Source organism: Hakea prostrata, chromosome 10 (assembly GCF_041222555.1).
Source record: "Hakea prostrata isolate BN-2017 chromosome 10, UWA_Hpros_2, whole genome shotgun sequence".
NCBI classification, from domain to species: Eukaryota; Viridiplantae; Streptophyta; class Magnoliopsida; order Proteales; family Proteaceae; genus Hakea; species Hakea prostrata.
Window position 1 is genome coordinate 33,155,785 of NC_142609.1, and position 24,962 is coordinate 33,180,746.

Sequence of the window (24,962 nt, forward strand, 5' to 3'; positions counted from 1 at the left end):
AAGCACGTTCTTCGAGATTTGTGTGTGTTTGACACGTGTCATTGCTGTCACTGCACATTAAATGTTTGCCATCATGATGAAGAGACTGTTGGTCTCCCACCATCCACGTGCTACTCTTGTCGTTCTTTAGATGAGGATCCTTGGATGGTTTAATCTCCACTGTTCATTTATGGGATTTATAGGGCCATTGGATTAGAATCTTTTCCAATATATAAGAATGACTGTTGTTTCCTTCCTCATTTCTTCCTCTGGTTTTCGCAACTTCGTGCGTGAGTGATTTTAAGCGTTGCTACATCGTTCCTCTTTGTCAAGCTCTGCCTCCTGCAAACCGGATTTTCACTTCGTCTCCTCCAACTATCTTCTTGAAGAAGTAAGTCCTCTTTGCTATCTCCTTGATAATTCCTTTTGATGCTGTGTTTATCTCAGAAAACCTTATACGTTTTTCTGTTTTTTGTTGTTCTGTTTATGCTTCTGTGTATGCTCTCCTTTTTGTTTTGTCTAGTGTGCTTTCCTACCCACTTCTGCTTAAAGTCTTCTTTTTAGTTCAATAGAGACTCATGGTAATAGTAAAGAAGGGTCCTATGGCCTTGAGTCGTAGGAGAGATTTAGTAGAGGAAACTTCTGATGATCCCGAGCTCTCGGTAGGTCCTGATCAGAGTAATGATGATAGGACCAAAGAAACCCATGAAACTTTATCCCCCAGTAAAGATGGTGAAGGGGATGTAGAATCCCGACCACAAGTAATTGGCAAAAGTGCTCGGGCTCGCTTTAAGGCTGATAGACAACGTTGGAAAGGTAGTCTGTCCTTAGAAGAGTATACCATTGAAAAGAACAAAGATCTCACACCCGACCATATTGATTATGATCCATACTCTTCGGGTCTCGATTTCCTTCCTTCGTCGATGACCGAAGAGAGGTTAGAGTATCTTCGTCATAAATACAAAATACCTTCGGATCATACTATCCGTGTCCCGAGTCCTGATGAATGGGTGAACTCTCCTCGGCCTGGGGAGTTTGCACTTTACGAAGATGCGTTGAGGAGTGGCTTTCACCTTCCCGTCCATCCTCTCTTTAGAGAAATTTGTATCAATTTCGGTATGTGTCCTGGGATCTTCGTACCGAACAGTTGGAGGAATGTCATTTCTTTTGAGGCTTCTGCCAAGGAAAAAAGGTTAATGTCCGACCATCTCTTGCTATTTTCCTTCATTTTTTTATGACAAAAAAGCAATAGCAAGATGGGTGGTTTTATTTATCGAAACGGACAGCTTCCTAATGTGGTTGGGAAGGTAACTTTGTCGGGACTAGTACCCCTGCAGTCTAATACCGGGGGTGGCGTCCCAAATATTTCTTTGTCCTACCTCCTTCCAAACCTTCCTTTCCTATATATTGGGTCCGAGGACCGCTTCAGGGGTCAAATGATTTTCCTTCGCTAACTGGGACCGAGGAGCATGCTAGGGAGAAGGTTTGCCATCTTCCTTCCGAGGATAGAAACATGTTTTCCGTTCATGGGTACTGTCCGGAATACCCCAATATTCTGCGTCATTGGGGATTCCTTCCCAGTGAGTGGCACTTCTATTCTCTTGGTTTATAGATTATGTGACCTTGTCCGAGATTAACAGTATAGATATACTTTTTATGCAGTGAGGCTCAATCATAATGTTGCTGAGGCTGCCGAGGCGGATGCTGCAGAGGCCGAGGAGAGAGTATCGACTAAACTTGATCGGAGTCGTACTAAAGGTAAGCAGAGTTCTGTTTCTACGGCTCAAAAGAGACCTCACAGTGTTCCCGAACTTCCTCCTCGAGTGAGCAAGAAGAAAGCTCCCATGTCCTTCATTGCTGGCTCGTTCGAGGAGAGTGTGTTACCCTCTACTCCCAATCCTGATATTGCAACAACCCCTTCCTCGGTGCTCATGCCATCGTGGTCGCTCAATTCTTCTTCGCATGTTCTAAGCAATCAAAAGGATGGGACTGAAGTGGCCAAGGAGTGGTTGCCGGGAGTGACCCTTCCTACCGATCAGAAGTTTTTGTACTTCAGTTCGAATGGCTTCATGTTTCTCAATGGCGAAATTTCTTCTTTTTTTAACCACAAGAATTGTTTGTGGATCGATACAGAGTTTATGCTCAACAACCTCCTTGTCAATTCCTGGCATGTCTTCAGCCGACCAAGCGAATACATCAGAATTTTCTTTAGAAACTCGGTGAGTTCCGATTTGAAATTTGCCTCTTGCTCGGACCCGATCATGGTGCCTTGTTCCTCTTGGTCGGAGTTGAGGTGGATTCTTTCTAGCTTTTCCACTGGTTTGGCTCTTTGCAAAGTTTCTTCATCGCGATCATCCCTGACTTCAATAGTCATGGTCGAGTTTGTCTTTCTCTTCTTTCGCATGTAGTTGTTGTAACTTTTCCGGCTACTTTTTTGGTCGGCCAGACATTCTCCAATTCCCTTTGTGGTCGGGAATTTCATCTTCATGTGTAGCGAGGAGACCACTGCTTCAAGTGCGCAGAGTGTTGGTCGTCTTATAATAGCATTATATGCCGATAAGTCTTGCACGACCATAAAATTGGATTGTACGATCCTATCTCTTGGGTGCTCTTTGATCCGTAGCTCTAATTGAATCGTACCTTCTGCTTGGGTGGATGATCCTGTGAAACCATAAAGCTGGGTTTCACATGGAACGAGCATATTCTCCTTTAGCTTCATCTTTTTGAATGCCTCCAATGATAATATGTCTGCTGAGGATCCAGTATCTACTAGAACTCTATGGACTTCAGTTCCTTCTAGGAGAACTTTGACTACTAGGGCATCATCATGAGGCATTGTGATGTCTCATAGATCCTTGGAAGAAAAATTAATTGGCTCAGTAGATATATTTTTATTGGTTTCAGTATTCCCAATATATCGTACTTTTCTCTTTGTTTGTTGACTTGACTCTTCCACCGAGCCACCAAATGCAGTATATACTGGACTTCTTTTCTTTGAGTTTCATCCGCCTCAGGTTGGCGTTTGGCCGGACTTCTTCTTTCTTCCCTGTAGTCCGACCTCTCTCTCTTTAGGGCAGACTTGTCTTGTGGTCGGCCTTCTTGTTTAGGTTGGATGTACCTCTTCAAGTGTCCTCGGGAAATTAAATTTTCTATCTCCATCTTTAGATTTTTGCAATCGTCTGTCCAATGACCGTGATCCTTATTATATTCACAATACTTTTTCTTATCACGTTTTCCCGGTGGTGCTCAGATTTTTCCCGGCCACTTCAGAAGCCCATGATCTTTGATTTGCATCAAGATTTCTGATATTCTTGCATTTAGAGGGAGATTACCGATCTCTTGATTTTTTGGGGGTTCTGCTTGACCATTCTTGGTCGAGCTTATCCCTAGCATCCTGGTCGAAGGTGCTCGTTCTCGACTGCTCCTTCTTTCGGCCCTAGGCTCTCTCTTTTGAGACTTTATGGTTTCCGAAATTTCTGCTTGTTTATGGCATCTTTCGTTTAGTTCTGCATATGTTTTCGGCATATCCAGGAGTAGTTGCTCTAGCAATCTTTCATGGGTAAGTCCCTGGTATAACGCATGGAAAGCTATTTTTTCGTCCAAGCTTTCAATCTGCATGGTAAGGTTGTTGAATATTTGGAGGAAATTCCGTATGGATTCCATTCGACCTTGTTTTATAGCAAACAAAGTATCCTCTTTTTTCTTCATTCCGACTCCGCTCTGGAAGCATAATATGAACATTCAACCTAAATGATCGAAACTCTTTATCGAGCCGCTTGGTAGCGCCAAGAACCAATCCAATGCAGAACTGGTCAGAGAGGCAGGGAAACTTTGACACATAGCCGCCTCGCTATGCTTATATGTTGACGTGGTCGACTTGTAGTGAGTGATGTGATGTTTTGGACATCGCGATCCATCAAACAACGTAAAAGTAGGGCATTTGAAGCTTTTTGGCATTTCCGCCTTAGAGATAGCTTGGATGAAAGGATTCTCCTTTAGAAAAGCATATAGCTCATCTTTGTTTGGATCCTTCAACTTCTTTAGCTTCTCGTCTAATTCTTTAATTTGTTTGCTCATGCGTTCCTCACGTTTGCTCGGTCCGGGCTCGCTTCTTTTGTCTTTTGGTTCTTTGGGCGGATTGTTGCTGCTACCTCGGTCGTTGTCCTTGTCGATCAGAGGATCCTTACTTGGAATTTCTTTCTCAGATGCTCGGGACTTCTCGCCTACATTCTCTTTTAACTTTTGTCCGTTTTCTTGAGATGGTCGAAGCATTTGATCGGGAATGATTAAGAGGTTATTCTTGCTTCCCTCAAGTACTTTCTAAGTTTCTTTAGGGTGGGCAATTATATGACACATGGCCATCTTGACTAGTTCATTCAAGGAGGATATCTCCTTTCGAAGCTCTATCTGTTCCTTCTGGAGTACCCCAACTTGATTTGCTAATGAACCTTGCTCCGAGTGTTCGGGGTTTTTCTCCACTTGTTTGGGATTTTTCTCCCTCTGTTTGGGATTTTCCGGAATTTCAGGTGGAGGATCTCCCTTAGAAACATCATAACCAACCTCCTTCTTGCTCACGATCTTTGATCTTGGTCGCATCATGACTTTTTGATGCAGTTCCCACAGACGACGCCAATTGTTGATACGGAATCTCGCTCGCCCTTCCCTGTCACGAATCTGCAAAATATGTGCTTGACCTTGGGTGGTCGAGGTACGTCTCCGACGAGCAAGTCAGTACTAATGATATGATCTCAACTACTCAATAGCGAATTCAAGTAATTGATCACACAAAATATGAATACCTACCCCATAGTGTTTACCTGAGGTGTTTATATAGTGTATGATAATAGAGTTATATTCGGAATGTGACTCTAATATGAGTTGTATTCGGAATGTGACTCTAATATGAGTTGTTCTCAATAAAGAATTCTTTTACCTAGCTGACTCTCTTCTCCAGTTGTTGGATGGTAGGAATCTACCTTTGTGAGGTTTCCTCATCCTGCTACGTGGAGGTGCTTGTCACTATGGTCGGTCCTACCATGAACCGCCTAGTCAAACCTTGTTAGGTAGTGAACCTGGTCGGATCGTGCAACCGCTGGTACAGACCGGAAGATATAGAATGACCGTTTTAGCCATTAACACTACGAAAAAAAAAGAGCAATTTTTGGGTCAAAAACAACTTTCCAATCTTGTGAGTTGTCTAAAATAACTTCTCAATTTCATCATTATTCCTTCCTCATTTTTTCTCTAGTCCATTTTGAAATAGAGCGGTTTTCCAACTATGGAGAGATAGTAATGCGTGAGGGTCCGGCATGAATGAGATTGGTGAGGAAAACGACTCTTCAAAGTCGTTAGTAGCAATTCTTCCGGGCTGTTGCGGTTAGGGTTCTTCTAGACCTGCAAAAGTTGAATTAAACTAGGTTTCGTAAAACGTTAAGAGACCGAGTCTGACCAGAAGAAGAAAAGCGATCTGGTGGAGAAATCTTGAAAAGACCATTTGATTTGATCAATAGAGACAGCTTCATCTAGCCGGGTCTTGTCTTTAATGGAGGGTTCATGCATGAAAAAGTCCATCTTCTTCGTTGTTATGGATTCTTTTGCTGCTTTGGCACGAGGCTCTCGTCGGTGACCGCAGCATATACACGGGTCAAGCGTCAAGCAACATCTATTTGAATTATTTTGTCAAAGACTTGTTCTGCGATGCTGGGTCGAGTCTTTCTCTTTGAGTTATTTTCTCAAAGACTTGTTCTGCAGTTGGAAAACCAGAGTCATGACGATCAAATTCATGCATTACTCAAGACTTGACTTGGGCAGTTGCTTTACTTTGTAAAACTAACGTCAGCTTACTCCAACAAAATTCCATGTGATGTATGAAAAAAGATAGTGTATAAAGGAAGAATAAGACCTTGAAAAACCTTGTCAAAATGAACACCAAAAAATCAAGAATTGAAAATAGAAAAATAAATAAATAAATAAATACTAAGGCCAACCCTAGTACGAAGTAAGTATTCTGGAGTTATTCTCTCTAGTGTTGAGGACGGCATTGGGCTTCCTGATCTCTAAATTTTGCTTCTTGCTCGTCAGAGGCATTACTCGACCAACATGGTCAAACACGTTCTTGCAGGTACACTTGTTCGAGCGGTCAAACGAGATTTCGCAATAACAAAAAGAAAGTCGAAGATACACAAAGATTTAATATGGTTCACACACACCAATTCCGTATGTTTTGTCTATGGATAAAGAAAAAATACTTTCCACTATGTAAGAGAAGAATAGAATGAAGATCTTACACACAAATGGCCTTGTAATAACTCTCATCCAAAACTCTAAAGCAAAAATTCCAAATATCTCAATAATTTCATGTACAAACATAAAGTACATATATATAGACTTCGATTAGATAAACGGGTAGATCAATTGGGTGGGTGGTATGGTACCGATGAACATGGGTGTATTTTTGGGGTTTTAATAATAATATTAATTGAGGGTATTTTAGGGTTTTAACTACTTAGGTATTTAAGGTATTTTTGGGTTTTAACAATAATATTAGGTTGAAGCTAATTTAGGATTTTAACTACTAGACTAATTGAGGGTAATTTGGGGTTAAAACTAAAATATTCTTTTCAGTTAAGGATATCTTGAGGTAAGGGCGTCAATTGCGTAACGAAACCGTTTAACCGTACCCAACCGCGCGTCTAAAGTCTAAAACCGCACTGTACCGTGCCGTTTAAAATTCGGTACAGTATATACCAAAACCAAATTTCTTCGGTACGGTTCCGGTTTTAGGTATTCATACCGCCAGTATGTACCGAAACCGTACCAAATTGGTATTATACCAAATTAAGTTATATAAATTGTAATTTTACAATTAAAACACTTTACCTTTAGCCTATCCCTAATTCCCTATTTCAGTTTTTCGTTTCATCATTCACTCCTCTTCTTATATTTACTTGTTTTGTCTTTATTAATTAGATTTACTTGTTTTATTTCTATTAATTTCAAATTCTATCAATTGGTTGATCACAATTTCATTAAGATCTTAATGAACTAATAACAAAAGTGGCATAATTTCATTCATACAAAAATTGTATCACACTAAATACCGTGTTTAAACCGTTTTCCCGTACCAATACCGAAACTGTACCAAACCATTTTTGTAAATACCGAAACTATATCGTACCGTTTAAATTCGGTAGGATACGGTTCTAGTTTTCGGTATTCAAAGTTGGTACCGTACCGAAACCGTACCGATTGACACCCTTATCTTGAGGTGTTAGAGAAAGATTTAATGGTAAAAGTAGAATTTAACCAAAAAATTTAATAAAAATGAGTTGTTTGAAATATTTGGTAAGTAAAAGGGGAGGTAAGTGATATTATCTATTTAAAAAGGGATCCAAATGCCATTTGAACAACCAAAAGGCGAGGTAACTGATATATACTTTTTTTTTCGTCTCCCAAAGTTTTTACCTTTTTTAATAGTCTTATACATTTATTAGACACAAACTAAAATTAGAATAATAAAAAGTATATATAAAAATCTAAACATCAACGGAGAATTTTGTTTGTTATTCACCTAGACATATAACATGGTTACAATAAACCTACTTTTATATATTAGATTAGATTGTTCAAGTTAAATTCAAAATTAAAAATATGTTGATAACAACATGAATTCAAGGGATACAACTACATTTTTATTTCTTAAAATACTCTTATCTATTCAACCAATTATAAATCATGCCTAAAATTATAATTTTAATTATTAAATACAATTAACAATAATTAGTATTAAATTCCATCTCTCGGTGTCATTTACCTAATTAAGAAGAGTTTGATACACAATTAAATAACACTCATTCCTCTTTTTATTATAGAAGAACAGTCCTTTATTTGACCAATAAAAACCGTCATTCCTTTTTTAGAAGACATTATATTTATAATTTCTTTATTATTTTCGTAAATCGTTTCCATTTTTTATTTTGTAAATCGTTTCCTAGATAATAAAAAAAATAAATAAAGGGAAAATGGAAAAATTATATCAGTCACCGCTACCAAAAATCCAATTGTTTATTTACCTTTTAAAAATGTCATTTATTTACTCAAAAAATAAGAGTTATAATATAATAATATTATAAAACGGAGAATACCAAAAAATAAGGAGGAAAAGAAGAAAACGATTCATTTTCTACTGATTTTAATTTTCATCATGTTTGCTGGAAAGACTATTATAAGGGTTTCTTATGGATTTGATGAATTGTGTGGCAGTGAGAAGGTGCAATAATAAGTTGGACATGCAACATGCATGGCATAGGAGGCGGAGGAAATGCATAGCTTGCTTGTTTTTATTTTTTATTTTTTAATGATGAAAATAAAAAGTTATATTACTTAAAAACACTTACATATATAAGATTGTTGGTTAATAGTTTCTATGTCTACAGAAGACACTGTTAGAGCTAGATTACTAAACCATTGCTGAAGCACTGAGGATGGGTAATACATCAAATCTATTCCCATCCTCAGTGCATAGCTTGTGTTATGTTAGTTAGTTGCAGTAACTTATCTATTATAGATAAAGGCCAAAAAGAGGTAATGGGTTTGGGTAGGAGATGAGCTAGTGCAAACTGGTTACTCTAGACTTCTCCCACTTCAATTCCAAGATCCTATGCAGCATTGATTCCTAGTTGCAGTCCAACAAGTGTTGCTTCCAATGTACCTTCAGTGTTCATCTTGCCAAAATTGATGGACCTAATATGTCCATCGACTGCAATCCCCATGCTCCATCCAACCGCATTCATTCGTTTATTAAAAACCCTTGCACACATATTAACACAATGTTAGTATTAATTGGTATAAAGGGACATACACTTTCTGCTACCCATGTAGGTACCATCAAATTATTATTCGGGTCATCATGAAGACGGTCAAAGTTCTCATTGGCTGGTGTTTGCCTTAGTAAGGTTCCAACCCAACTATTAATACGAGAAAGAACCGATAGTGGGCTAGAATTTTTTGTGAAAAAACCTTATAGTTTCTTTCATGCCATATAAAATAACAAGTGATTATAAAAACAGAGAAAATCCATGTAGCCATTGGCTTATCCAATTGACGTTGAGTATTTTGACACATACTGAACATCAAGGTATCATTCCAAAATTCAGTTCTCAAGCCTAATGGCCCAGCCGCATGGATTCTCTTTGTCCAATTACAAAAAATTAAAATATGCTAGATAGTTTCCCTTTCCTTCCCACACAAAGCGCACTTAGGTTGGATGTAATTCCACTAAGCGATCTTAGGTCAAACCAGTAAGCCACCTTTTAGTGCCCGCCAAAAGAATACTAAAATTTTGGGTGGATCGGTAGTTTCCACATAAACTTCCACCACCTAGCTCTCTGATTAGTCTGTGATGATGATCTGGAATCTACTATTCCTCGAAGAGCCAATTTAACCGTAAATTCCCCATTTGGGGATAACTGAGATACCCAGACATCATCCAACTCAGACAGATCAGTTGGTAGATGTATATTGGGGATGGAGTTAAAAGAGTTAGAGGACACTTCCCTTTTGAAGAGTTGTGGAACATTGAATGTTTCCGCCACCGTAATTCGCTTTTGCCATATTGCAAAGTCTTGAACATTTGTTAACACCGCATGTTGTTGCAGTAACCAAGGATCGAACCAGAACGAGGTCTACGCTCCATTTCCTATCTGTCGACGCACCATTTTTTTTAGTTGTGGGAGTATACTTGAGATACTGTTCCACGTCCAAGATCCCTTCTTCTTACCCACTTTTAGATAAAGAATCAATGAATTTTTGAAATACCTGGCCTTCAAGATTCTAACCCACAATGCCTGTGGTTGCGTGAGCAACCGCCACCCTTGTTTAAGTAATAAAGCTGAGTTATAATCCTCTATTCTCTTGAATTCTAACCCACCCTTCTCTTTTGGTTGGTAGCATTTCTCCCAAGAAATCATATTCAGTTGCCTATGCTTCCCTGGCTTCCCATTCTAGAATTTTCGGCAAATCGCATATATTTTTGTACACATATTCTTTGGGTATCTGATGCTTTGCATCTGATATAGTGCCATTGATTGAATTGTAGACTGCATTAGAACACCCCTCCCAACAAATGTAAGATTATTTGCTTTCCATCCGCCATCTTTCTCGCCATCTAAGCCAAAACAGGTTGAAGTAGCCTTGTTTTTCCTTTTCCTACCAACAATGTTGTTCCCAAGTAGGTAGTTTCCTTCTTGATTTCTGGGATTTGCAAAATTGCCAATATCCTGTTTCTATCTGTTCTAGAAACACTTCGACTAAAAAAAACTCCACTTTTGTCAAAATTAATTTTTTGTCTTGTCAAATCCGAGAAAAGTTCCAATATTGCTTTTAAAGCAAGTACTTCCTCTGTCTTGGCCTTACAAAAAAGAAACGTATCATCAGCGAAGAAAATGTGTGAGATTTCAGGTGCCCCACGTCCCAATTTTATGCCACTCAAAAGATTCAGATTTTTATACTCATCAAGTAAACGAGATACAACCTCCATAATTAAAAGAAAAAAGTAAGGACTCAAAGGACATCCTTGTCTCAATCCTCTATACCCTTCAAATAAAGGATAAGGAGACCCATTTAGTTTTATTGAGTAAGTAAGTGAGGAGATTAGAGCTTTGACAAGGGAGCACTATTTTTCATCAAACCCAAGAAACTGAAAAAGCTTTATAATAATATTTCTGGCAGCTCTATCATAGGCTATAGACAAAAAACTGAAATGCATAGCTACGAGAGATTATTGAGCAATTAAGTGCACAAAATATGGGGACTTGTAGCCTCATCCCCAACATGATTGGTCTCTCTCACTCTCTCTTTCATCATTTGAATGTCACAATCCTATGTATTATATTGATTTGTCTTTTCCACTTTCTATTTATGGGTTTTGGTCCTTTCTAAATTTGTTGATTAATTGATTAAATCAATAAATATTTATTCATCTATAGTTAGTTTTTTTTTTTTTTTTTTTTTTTTATCAGCATTGAATGTGAATGTTGGTTATAACAAGCATCTCATGATTCCAATTTTACAATTGATATAACAAGACTCTACTTGTTATTCTTTTTTTTTTTTTGGTAAAGACTTGTTATTCTTTTTAGGGATAATCGTAAGGAGTAGTGATTTTCACTATTTTGTATTATATTTCCTCTCAAACTTTGACTTATGATGTCTTTTTTTACAGGTTTAACCATATCAGTTTGGAGGAATTCAAATCAGATAACATTCCTTGGTGGATTCGCTTGAGATGAATTATTGATTTTTCTTCTGAGTTATTGTGTCTCTGCAAAAATGTACTTTGAAGTGCGGGAGAGAAAAACTTTGATCCCTGCTAATTATTATATACTACCACTACTAAGGGAGGGATTGCATGCATATGGTACCTTTCCCTAACTCATATATACCACTAAAATCTGTAATTCCATTTCTCAAAATGAAGAAGATAGAAAACTTTTGCAAAGGGAACTCTCTGATGGGCTATGTTATCAAATTAGTCTTGATTATTCACTTGCAGCGATCTATTTGTATGAAGCTTGAAGTTCTGCATTTGGGTTTGATTACCATAGACACATATAATGCAACAATCATGTGTAAAATGAATGGGGGCAAGAGCTGTAGAGCTTATGAGATTAATGGTCTCCATGCACTATTGGGAAAAAAACCTGTTGTAATCTATGCATGGACAATAATACTTGATGATCAGCCCATTCACTTCCTATAGGGGAGGCACTAATCTTAGTTTTTTTCAAAAGCTCAGCTATCATCATGATCATGCTAAAACAACCTAGATTAAACCATCTAGAGCCATTCTTCCCTATTACCTTTCTTGTATGTTTGAGAATGTTCACATCTCAAACATCTGAAAGGAGCATCAGATTGTTGAAATATTTGATTCATGAGAAATATCAACTAAATCCAAGGTAAGTAAACCCATGTCTGCCATCTCTCCTCCTTTTCCCAATTCTTCTTATATCTATTTTGCATTCCCCCTTGTGATTAACTTCATTTTCTATGAACTAAGCCACTCACTTGAAGAGTTGAAATTGTGAAAACACAAGTTTGAAAATTGACTCATCCATGATTTGATCTGTATGTACTCAGAGGAAACTGTGAGGAAGCATGTTGAAAGAGCCTCAGATGATCTCAAATCTGTCATTACAGCATACGATGAGAAACACAAACATGAACTACCCTTACATGACCACGAAGCGCCAGTTTTCCTAAGACTTAACCAGAACTTCAAGAACTTAAACCCCATTTTGAGAGAAAACATTATTTTGATAATGTATTTGTTAGACCTGGTTAGCTTAGGGAGAGCTTCCATGGAATGATTATCATGGAGAATGAATGACTTCTATTTACAATTTCAATGCCAATGAATATTCCTAAACTTGTTTATCAAAAATTAAAAAAAAAAATGCCTACACCTGAAACCTGCCATTTAAGACCTTTGACCTTAGTAATGTGGATGGCCATTGGTCCACTTCAGGGCTTACCTTGGGATGTAGCAAACTAAAGAAAAACTATTTATAATACTCCGCCCATGAGTACAAAAGAAGGGAGGAAATTAAGAATTAAAAAATAAATATAAAGATATAAATAAATAAAATATTAAAAAAGAAGAAGTATATAATCATGTTAGATTGGAATAAATAAGGAGGAAAACTCGATAGAAAATGAAAAAAATGTTTCTATTATTATATTCAACTATAATTTAATAATTAAAAAAAAAAAAAAAAAAAAGCAATGAATTGTCACACGCATTTGTAATGCAAGAAATCATAAAAACACAAAGTCATGGGAGATGACTACATTTTTCTTCCAAGATACCTTGGACATTTACTACAAACATATAATTAACTATGTTAAAAATTGTAATCTAAACTTTCACTTAATTTTGATTAATGCTCACTTTTATTTTTCTCTTTTACATTTTTTTCCAAAGAAAAAAAACTAATTACTTGATATCATCTCATGATTATCTCTCCTTCCAAAATTTTTAGGGCAATATGGGATTGTAATTTTATTGTTCTTTTTCATAGTTCCATTTCTAACAATTAAAAATACGTTTTTACTATTTCCATTTTCCTTTTAGAAATAATTATCTCATGATTCATAAATTTTGAGAAGATAATTTGTAGATGATTAATATGTTATTGTGGTGTTTTGCTATATATTAATATGTTATCAATGTAAACTATGACAAAATTTCTATGTTTCTAGAAAACAGAAGGAGCATTTTCAAAGCCAATTGACATTACTAACTATTTATAATTTCTTTTAGTTATGGTGAATGTTGTCCATTCAATATATTATGGGTGCATTTTAATTCTGTAAAATCCATATTTACAATCAAATTTACTAAATATTTGACAGCCTTGTATATAACTAAAGAGATAGAGTCAATTAGGGATAGGAATAGGCCAATGCCAATTAGGGACAAAGATAGTGCCATAAGAATAGGACATGGTGATTAGGGACAGGGGTAGGGTCAAATAGGGATAGAGATAGGACCCTATCAGGGATAGAGGTAGGGCTAAGGTCAATCAGGACAAAGACAAGGCTATAGAATACGAATAGGGCGATATGGGATAGGGATACGACTAAATACAGATAGGGATAGGGATAGGACCAATCTGGGACAGGGCCAAAACCATAAGGGAGAGGAATAGGGCTATCAGGAATAGGGATTGTGCCAACCTGTCTTGACCTTGCCTAGTTGGGGACAATCTAGGTGGGAATGGACTTAGTTTAGCTCATCAGGGCTTAGGGTTAGGGACAAGAATCGTAAACCCCTAATCAAAGTCAAAGTCAAATTATGCTTAGGAAAGAAAATTTGAAATTGGGATTAAAATTGAAAAAAGGCCCAACCAGTCCCTATTGCAGCCCTAATGACAGTGAGATGATTTCTAGGTTTTCTTGTTTAACCATGACTTTAGAGATTGCCCTCAATGTTGTTATAAAAGTTGAATTTTTGACATTAATTAATTCGTCTTGTTCTCATGACAGTCGAAATTGAATTGGCTTAAAAAATATCCATTCTCACATTAATGGATTTGACAGATGAATTGTGTTTTGCCGTTCAAGGCATTTCATCTTTTAGCAACAAACCAGATTCATTTTAATATTTTGGAGGAGAGGCAACATTTTATTTAATTGAACATGATAAATCTGCATTTATTCGTTTTTGACCAGATACATGACTCTATGAAATATAATTAATAGAATTATTGGTCATGTTTATCGAATTAATTAAGATAACGTTGAATTTATATAAGTTGATGAACGTTATCATACTTTAATATAAGTACCATGCGTTCCATACCCAAGCATCCTTGAATTAACCACTTCATTTCGTTTTCCTACTGTTATTGAAGTCAAGGAAGAAACGTGTGAACGGTTGATATCATCTTATTGTATTGATCAAACTAGTCATGGCTTTGAATCCCTTTGGGGCGTGGCCCACCTATTATATGATACTTCCACATCATGCAAGTTTAAAGTATCAGTATCGAGTATCGTATCAGTCAGGTGATTTTAAGAGACGTATCATCCTGTATCAAGTAATGTATCGTTCTGGCTAATGTATTTTAGTGTAATTTAATGGAGAGACGTATCAAGATGTATCGTATCGGTTGTGTTAAATATGGATATGTATTGGCTAGTAGCGTATGGTATTGTGGGATACTTTAAACCTTAATGACACTTGTCTATCAAAACAAGAGAGATAATAATAATAATAATAATAAAACTTCATTCTCTATTCCATAGATTTCGGCTTTCATAAAGATTTTTCAAAACATGCCGTACTATTAGGGATATAGACAATCGAAATCTGCTTTCGAATCTGCATTAATATTTGTTTCGGGGTATTTGAATCCATTCGATTACTAATAAGATATGGATAGTCGAATATTGTAATATGAACTTTCAACTGATTATTATCTTGACCATTGATTTTCCATTAAATTACCTTGTTAGAATCTTTTGTTTATTTTTAGAAAAAATTTTAACTAAAATATGTGAACATTTTTTTAAATTTATATTAAAATATATTGTAAGGAAAATTAAAAATAAAGAAAATTATCATATTTCAACCCTAATCCTCACAAATAAAAAGGTAAATGAAAAATATTTCAATAGAAAATTTTCTGAATCTATACAAATATAATAGGATATAGATTTTTTTTTGCAAATCTACCAACCAATCCATTTGTACCTCTCCTGGAGTCGCATGCAACCCTTTTTATTTTGCACCTTAAATGAAGTTTCCTTTTACTTATTATTTTTTTTTTTTGTTTCAACTACTTTGGTAAACTCTTCACTTGAGTCTATATGTAAGGCGTTACGTCACTTTCTCCATTCAATTTCAATATTTTGACATTTTTTTTTAATAGAACCATTTTGTCATTGGGAGAATAGAAAAAAAATACAAACTTAAACTGAACCCCACAGTTGAATGAGTACCATTTCATTCCATACAAACCATTTGAATGGATTCTATATGGATATACATAGTCTGTCATTCATTTTTCTACCATTTCTTGGAGTACACTACATGGTTGTAACACCTGACATTTATTATTCAACACCTAAAATTTTTTGGACGTGCAAATGTATAACCAAAATCTCTATATTAAATTGCTTCTTTTCGACTAATTATTGTCTAACCGATTAATTATGCAGCTAAATTACCTTGAACAGCTAGTCAAGGGAAGAAGTTCGAAAACTATTTTATATACTAAGTTCATCTGCATCTTAATTTCGTTTAAAATATTAAATTCATGTATCTTTGGAAATTTTCCTTTATTCATACCTTAGATGGATTTTTACAGATTTGTCAACTTTCGTAGTAGTACATGCTAACATTAAATCACTGGACCACCAGGCATCGTCAAACTATTTGAAACTAGGGATATAGATAGATAACTAAAATCTGCTTTTGAATTTGCATTTGTAATACTTGATTAGGGGAATTTGCCGCCTTTGAAAAATAATAGGGTGTGGATATGACAATAACCTTTCAGTCGATCAATATTTTTTCTACACCTTCTAAGAATTTTATACAAAATAAAATCAATAGTGTGTATAGAAGGCGAAGAAACAAGGGATTTGTTGGGTTCAGGTTCGCTTAGACTCTGGCGATGCTGTTTTGATGATTCAAGAGCTGCATTGAATTAGTCCTTGGTTTTTGAGAAGCATTGTTGAAGACTGTTATGGATATTTTTGGCACTACTTCACAAACAACCCTAGCCGAACCTAGGGTTGCCTAGCCGCCATATCATCACCACCCGTCAAGGGCAATTTTGGCATGACACATAGACACATAACAACCCTGGCTGAACCCTTCTCTCCAACATAAGATAACCTCCAGAGTTCTGCCTTATCTCAAATATAGGTGAATCTTCATAATTCTACATTGTCTTGAACATAGTTGGATCTTTAGAGTTCTACATTATCTCAAACACACAAGGATCTCTAGAGTATTACATTATATTAACAACCAAAGTTATCCCAACAACCAAAGCATCTTCAAAGTTCTACCTTATTTCAAATACACAAGAATCAATGTCAATGAAAACCTAGCATCTAACCTTACTTGGGTAAATGTAACTCTACTAGAGTGCAAGAGTCCTTAACTTGTGATGAACAAGGACTCTAACTTATTTATATGACCACAACCACAAATAATCAAGGAAACACAATCATTATCTCTATAGATGTAGGTTGCGCAGTACAACTGAACCACGTAGGCAATGCCTCTCTCTCTTTCAATCTCTCTTTATCTCCGATGTCTCCTGTCTCTATCTCCCTAGCCATTCATGGCTTCCAATAAAGACATTCATGTTCTTAAGTATCACTTCATTGATTGTCTCTTTGTTCATCAATTTCGGGAGAGTAATTTTGCTGCTGTTTATCTAGCGGGCATCTTGTTTATTAAAGATGAGATTAATTTTGATCTTGGAGGGCTACCATTCACACTCGTGATTATATGGAAGATGTGAATGTAAAAAATTATCACAAAATGTAATATTTTCTCTATTTATATACGCTACTTGTTCCAAGAAAAAAAGGAAGAAATTATAGCGAAAAATGTAGAGAATAGGATGAATCCCTCTAAAATTTTTCTTGTAATTCATATTTAGGATTGTGATATGTGGCAGTTAGTTATCCAACGGTCAGAATTAGAACCCAACTAGGAGTTAAATCTAATAAATCCCTAAAATTAAGCCTAAAAAAAATATGAGAGATGGAATTGGGAGAAGTTTTAGGGGGCGTTTGGTTCCGCAATTCCCTGGAATCCGCTTCTGTAGGGAACCATGAGTCTTGGGAATTAGGTTCTGTAGAATCATATTCGTAAAAAAAAATTGTTTGGTTACCCTGATTCTGGAAAGTGAATCTGTCTGAATCTTTCACGATAATGATGATTCTATGGGACTCACCCATATTTATATTTGGGGTTGAATTAGGTGAGTCTGTTTGGAAACCACCTCTTGGTGGATTTAGTTTTTTAGTGTAAATTGTGGATTCCTGGTGATTCTTGAAGAATCTAGATTCCGACTCAACGTGTGAACCAAACAATTTATTTTGTTGGAGTCATGATTCCCTGGAATCTGATTCCAGGGAATTATGGAACCAAACGCCCCCCTAGAGATTCTGCAATGGGTGGGAATTGTGGAGGATATGAATCGCTAAGAATAGTAGAAGAAAGAAAAATTCCCAAATTCTCAAATTCTCAAATCTTAACCTCAACCTTCCAACTGAAACGTGAAGATGTGAATAGGTGTGCGTAAAATTTATATTCAATTTGCTTTCAGACCTATGATAGGAGAATTCGTATGAACAAAATAACTATCCAAATACTATTCAAATCCAGTTGACTTCATAAAAACTAATACGATATTGCTTGAATCCACCGAGTATAATAGAACGCAGATATTATAATACCACTATCTAATCCGCTTACCCATTCTTTGGAGGTACATGCATGATGCATGTCTTCGTTTAAGCTCTTTACATAAGGTTTTCAATTTCTTTTTTCCTGCGAAAGTTCTTTACATGAGTTCATGTAAGGCATTAATGACTTCTTTGTTTGCTCCGTTAAATTCCCACCCTTGGATAATGAAACGTTAAGTACCAAGAAAAGAATAAATTTCTTTCTCATAGTTGATTTTGTATGAATATAATGTGAAAAGAAATGCTAAGTCTTGGAAGTAAAGGAAATTATATCATACATTTTACTAAACCTTCGCAGCCCACCATTAATTTAGTCTTCATTAGTTTTTACATTTCCATTAGTTGATTGAGTCTTCTTTTGACTACTACGCCTCCCACAGCCTATAAGAGCCCACTTCAGATCTTTCAAAGACAGACCAGTTTGCTTCCTCATCTTCCAGAGTTTCTTCTTTTCTCTGCAACAAGCTGAAGCTCTCCCCTAAAACAGTACGCCAAAGCCCTCTTCCTCATACATCAACCATCTTCTTGTGAAAGAAAAAAACATGGAGATCGAACAAGCCATGGTTGAAAAAACCTACTGGCACCCAAAGGCAGAGCTTCATCACCATGACAAACATCCCATGATGAGCAACAATTTGTCCACAAAAAGTAGTATTTTGGACACTGATGATCCCCGTGGCCTTCGATCAGAGTCCTTCGGTATGCATGACATGGAAGTCACTAAAAGTGATTCTGCAGAAACCAAATTTGAGTGGTTACGGTCACAGTTGATCGGACAAGATGTTGAATTCAACAGTCCTTGTGGGAGACGCCTTCTCACCTATGCAGACCACACGGCCTCTGGTAAAAGTCTTCGCTTCATCGAAGATTATATCGCCGATAGTGTTCTTCCCTTCTATGGTAAGTTGATTTGTTTGAATTAGAGTATTCATGATTCATATTATTCATGAAGTGGGTTAAACTCATTCTGGTTGTGTGCATTCCTACAGGTAACACACATACTAGTGACAGCTATGTGGGGCTCAAGACCACCAAGATGGTCAAGGATGCCACTAGATACATCAAGAATTGCTTAGGTGGAGGACCAGATGATGCTCTCATATTCTGTGGCTCTGGCACCACTGCTGCCATCAAGCGCCTGCAAGAGGTGATGGGAATCGCAGTACCATCAACCATGAGAGATAGGATATTATCAACCCTACAGACTGAGGAGAGATGGGTGGTCTTTGTCGGGCCATACGAGCACCACTCCAACCTCCTCTCATGGCGTAATAGCCTAGCTGAGGTGATAGAAATCGGGCTTGACAATGATGGGTTGATAGACATGCGAGCTCTAAGTCAACAACTTGAGTCTCACAAGGATTCCAGGCGTCCTATGTTGGGATCATTCTCAGCGTGTAGTAATGTTACCGGAACATACACTGATACACATGCCATCGCCAAACTTATTCACCAGCATGGAGCTTTTGCATGCTTTGATTATGCAGCAAGGTTAGTCAAGCTAGCTAATTCGTGCTTAGAATATATTGGTTTAGATAATGGCTGTTTCTTCAATTATTTATTCTCTCTAATCTTGATAGAAATGATTTATTTGGATACTTGCAGTGCTCCTTACGCAGAGATTAACATGAGATCTGGGGAGATAGAAGGCTATGATGCTATATTCATGAGCCCACACAAGTTTGTTGGTGGACCTGGTACCCCTGGCCTCCTATTGATGCATAAGGCCTTGTACAAGTTGAGTTCTTCTGCCCCTTCTACTTGCGGAGGAGGAACTGTTGATTTTGTCAATGCTTTTAGTGAAGAAGTAAGCTCCCTCATTATTCTAGGTTACCATTCCTATATTTACTACTTTATATGACGGGACTTATTAGCTAATCTGTGAATTAATTAATGTGAATCAATCTGCAGCACACTTTGTATTATACTGATGTGGAAGAAAGGGAAGATGCTGGAACTCCACCAATCGTCCAGAAGATAAGAGCAGCTATGAGTTTCTGGGTGAAGGACTTCATGGGATACAGTGTGATTGAGAAACAGGAGCATGTCTACATCAATGCAGAACTGCAAAGGCTTCTTCCAAACAAAAACATATGGGTGTTAGGGAATACGAGTGCTCCAAGACAAGCAGTACTCTCTTTCGTGGTTTACTCTACCACAAATTCTTCCTCTCACGATCATAAGAAAGCTGAAAGAGGTAGTAATGGTCTATATATGTGGGCAGAGTCAGGAAACAAGAGAGATAAACCTCTCCACGGGCCTTTCGTTGCAAAGATCCTCAATGATCTCTTTGGAATCCAAGCTCGAGCTGGGTGTGCTTGTGCTGGACCCTATGGTCACCATCTACTTGGCGTCGATGAGACTCAATCACTAGCTTTCCGTGCTGCTATCCAGAAGGTGAATCCTTAACCGCAAAAATCGATTAACCTTTCAATCCCACAAAAATCTGGTAAATGTCCATCTTAAATTTATTGTGACTAATCTTATTTTGAATTTGCTTTGATAGGGTTACACTGGTGTTAAACCTGGGTGGACCACAGTCAGTTTCCCGTACTACATGTCAAAAGAAGAGTTTGAGTTCATTCTAGCTGCACTGGAGTTCATTGCAACATATGGTCAACGATTCCTTCCACTCTATAGCTTCAATTGGAAGACTGGTAACTGGACCTTTCAGTCTAAAGCTTTCATGGAGAACATTCTGGGGGAAAATTATGCACCTCTAGACAATCCTCTGAGTGAAGCTAAGCCTGGATTGAAAATTAGAAACAATGGATTGAGGCATGGAGGAGATGATCATAGTGACAATCAGAAGATCAGCAATGATGTACTTATAGCCAAGTATACCCACTACTTGGAGACTGCTAAATATGTGGCAAGTTTCCTTCCCAAGTACCCTCCACATAGGAAGGTTCCGAAGGACATAGATCTCAGCCTTGCGCATTTCAGGGTGTAGAGAGTTAGGTCTCTCTTTCCCATCCTTGACCATCTCAAAGTATAGCAGTATATGATGTGTGTTAAGAATCCTTAACACTACATGCATGGAATAAAAAAATATCTTGAATCACTTTTGGAATATTTTTTTTTTGTTAGTCAACTAAAAACTCTTGTACTATCAAGTGTTGTGTTTATTAAATCAAGTTTCATCTTAGCCAATTTGCTTTAATTGCCTTGCGTAGATATGTGATGCCTCGCTTAGTTTGTTTCCGATCCCCTAGATTAGTTAAACAATTGGTAACATTTGAACGCCCTGATCCATAACCAGGTCGATACGCATATTTGTCTGTTAGTCTCTTATATGGTGAAATTAAATTGAACTTATGACAATGAAATAATCAACATATTTTTCTAAACCCGGAGGTATTAATAATTGAATCCCTAAGTAGGCGCCCGCACAAGAAATCGAAATAAGCCCACAAGCCCATAAGGTAGGCCCATTGATTATTTAGTTTAAAGATACTCTATATGTGTATATACATATGAAAGTGCTAACATGTGGTGTCAGTAATAGAATTTATATAATATATAATATTTAATTAAATATGTCTAGATTATATAATATATAATATTCAATTTGGTGAGTAATCAAAGACAAAAGAGGAGGAGGTGGCACCTATATGGGTAATATGGAACAAGGAAGGTAATGGGGGAGGACGAGGGGAAAAAAGGGATGAGGTGTCTTTATTTTAGTTAATGAATATTTAGATAAAATAAAATAAAAGATACAATTTATAAAAAGTGGTGGGAGATGTTTGGCAAAAGTGCCCGAGTTTCATTAGGTAAGAAGAGGATGAGGTGTCTTGGTATGGTTAAATGATTGTTTAAATGAAAAAGACATAATAATATAATTTTTATTTTCAACTACAAATAAGGGAGTGAGAGGCTTGGTGAAGAGGAAAAGCCATACCTTTCAAGAGAGAAAGAGAGATAGAGAGAGATCTCCTTGAGTTTCAAGGAGAAAGAAAAGAGTTTCATTTGATTCCTTGCTGATACCTCGAGCAATCAAAAAACATTTGGTTTTAGAAAAAAGGATTTTGATAAGGGAAGACCAATGAGTATTTTAATCCAACTAATATTACGGTCTCAAGAATTTATGTGCATTTTCGATCAAAATGACTCATATATTGTGGGCTTGATTGATTCATGTACAATGCCCCCCCCCCCCCAATTGATCTACATAACATGCTCTTGATTTTCTCTTGATTTCTAGCACATTGTGCCTCTAATTGATTTGCACATTATTCCTCTGATTAATTGTATACTGTATGTCTAATTTATTATTATACTATTTCTCTAATTGATTCATATATTGTGTTCCTAAATGATTTGTATATTGTGCCTTGATTGATTCGCATACTGTGCAGTTGATTGATTCACATAGTGTGCTTGATTGATTCGCACACTATGCCTATGATTGATTGGCATATTGTATGTTTGATTTATCTTCACATTGTGCCCCTTATTGATTCGTATGTTGTGCATCTAATTTAATCGCATACTATACCTCTAATTGATTTGCATAATGTGCACTTGATTTATTTGCACACTATGCCTCTAATTGATTTACAGATTGTGCACTTGATTCATCTGCACATTATGTCCCTGATTGATTCATATACTGTACACTTGATTTATTTGCATATGATATCTCTAATTTATTCACATACTAAGTGCCTGATTTATTCACACACTATGCCCTTGGCTAATTCCATATGTGTGTCTACACGCTATGCCTCTAATTAATTCATGTACTATGCTTCCGCTTGATTCGCATACAATGCCCCAAATTAATTCGTATACTTTGTGTATGTTTGATTTACAAACCTGTATGTGTTTCAAGATTTGGCTATGATTAGGTAATCCAATGGATTTAATTATGCAATTATTAGTACTCTTGCATTTTAAAGATTAAATATAAAATTTAATAAATAAAAGATTAAATTGGAATAAAAGACATAATATTGACAAGCACAACCTTTATGGCTAGAGTAAAGTGGAAAGATTGAATTTGTGCCAATGATGACTATCTACGATGTGTACATGGCCTTGTGTCTAGAGGAAAGCCATTTCGGTGGTAAAGAGACAAAAACCATTTCGTTAGTGAAGAGATAGCCACTTCGGAGGTAAAGAGAAATGTGTGTCGTTTGGATTTACTTAGGCTTAAGATTATAATGCCTAAGAAACAGAGATAAAAATATGTGAAAGAATTTTAAAAGAGATATAATGCTTTTCTCTAACATATATTTTCTGCAAAGAGTTATATTGCAAATATTTTTCATAACATATTTGCTCTGCAAACAAAATGTTTCATTTTGACATATGTGCATGATAACTTTAATTCTCATGTTATTCCATTTCTGTAGCATGGTTGTGTTATAATATTCACTAGGCTAGTTCAGCACATTTCCCCCATTACGATAAACTGACAAGTGGAGTCAAGACAAGAGTTAGGATATTGCATTCCAAGGGAACGATTGACAGCTCTATTTCCTGTTAGACTCCAATAGCTTAACTCATCTTAGTTTGAGAGTTATGTTTTGAGGTTTTTGTATAAGATAGTACATATGTTATGTTTAGGTGATACTATAATATTGAAGTCTATAGTTTGTATAACTATATTGTAATAGTTGCTATCGGATAATCTGAGGTTGTACTTATCATCTCTTTTAATATAAATGTTTCCGCTATTGCATATTGATGATGGTCTCTATTATTTCTAAGATAAGAAAAAATAGAAATAACAACAATGTCTCCCAATAGGGTTTAGGTGTCATGGGCCCCACCTAGCCCTAGTAATTGGTTCGTGACAATATATGTCCTATTTTCCTCTTTGTTTTTTTTCCCCTTCAAAATTTAGTGGGTACAGGCCGGGGGAGATGGTGGGTGCAAGAAATGCATTGGCATCTATTCAACAAACACAAATATGGGTGAGAGAGGGGAATGAAGTGGTATATATTGAACAATCACAAACACAAACCAACTTGTAAAGGGGAGAAGAAATAATAAAACAAGTTGGGCAGAGAACAAGAAAAAAGGCCTCAAATCAAAGAGAAGATTTAGGCAAATATATTTTATGTTGGTTAATTCCATGTGATCTTGTAAATAGGGAGCTCTCAAACTTTAAAGCTCATTCTTCTTGTGCTTTTAGGTTTAGTGCCAAATTATACATCCAAGCAAATAAAAGAGCAATCCAAGCACGGAAAGGAAAAGCTAGCAGTGCTAAGTCCCAAGCCAATGGTAACTTCACTTAGAGGAGGCATGTCGTGATTGTGATATTTGATCATAGTCTCCCCTTCTCTTATGTTATGTAGGGTGGTGCCTTAGATTACTAGATAGCCAAAGGAGCTACACACACTGGTGGAATTATGTTATGTACTTAAGGGTCCCTTCTTAGGTAAATAAGACTTCCATTTGAATAAAGATTAATGCCATCCTTCTGAGTTGTATATTGCTAAACCAATTAAAATAAGTGCAAATCACATATAGAACCCCTTGTGTTTGCATTCAATTACATCTACTAGCCCTGGAAAAAAAAATTCAATTACAAAGGCTCCCTTACTGCTTCAGCAAAGCTGCCCACTTATAGCTTTTAATTCTTAACAGTTGTAGGGCATTTGGAATTTATTTTTTTTTCTAGGGGTAGTAGATGTTTTGATTACAAACATAGGGGGTCTATATGTAATTTGCCCTTAAAATAAACATACAAACATAAAGGATGGAGCCATCCTAATCGCAATGATAAAGAAACCCTATAAAATAAAAGGTTTAGGTGGCTTATTGTAACATCATATAATGGGTTAACCTCATTGACTACCTCAATAGAAAGGCAAGGAAGCTATGGCTATTTTAACATAAATACACGGAGAAGGCATGAAAGATGTAAAGCCTATTAGCACTCCAATTGTATCTCACTTTAAACTTTCAACTGCTCTATCTCCTCAAATGGATGATGTCACACCCCACCTGCCGATATCGGACCTGCCCAAAAACCA

General features: G+C 36.6%; 1 protein-coding gene across 1 annotated transcript; it reads left to right on the top strand.

Annotated features, from left to right (window-relative positions):
• The first annotated feature begins 18,402 nt into the window (after positions 1-18,402).
• On the top strand, positions 18,403-21,166 carry LOC149002544 (uncharacterized). The gene is made up of 5 exons (XM_089137688.1): positions 18,403-18,873; positions 18,963-19,464; positions 19,579-19,780; positions 19,885-20,370; positions 20,480-21,166. Exons 1-5 carry the CDS (start codon positions 18,516-18,518, stop codon positions 20,924-20,926), a joined length of 1,995 nt encoding a protein of 664 aa, XP_088993814.1. The 5' UTR covers positions 18,403-18,515; the 3' UTR covers positions 20,927-21,166.
• The last annotated feature ends 3,796 nt before the right edge of the window (positions 21,167-24,962 follow it).

What these genes read in the sequence shown, in the direction of transcription:
- LOC149002544 (XM_089137688.1), top strand. Translation starts at nt 18,516, where the DNA reads ATGGAGATCGAACAAGCCATGGTTGAAAAAACCTACTGGCACCCAAAG. An exon ending in TAGTGTTCTTCCCTTCTATG is followed by an intron (nt 18,874 to 18,962) that starts GTAAGTTGATTT and finishes GCATTCCTACAG; the next exon opens with GTAACACACATACTAGTGAC. An exon ending in TGCTTTGATTATGCAGCAAG is followed by an intron (nt 19,465 to 19,578) that starts GTTAGTCAAGCT and finishes GGATACTTGCAG; the next exon opens with TGCTCCTTACGCAGAGATTA.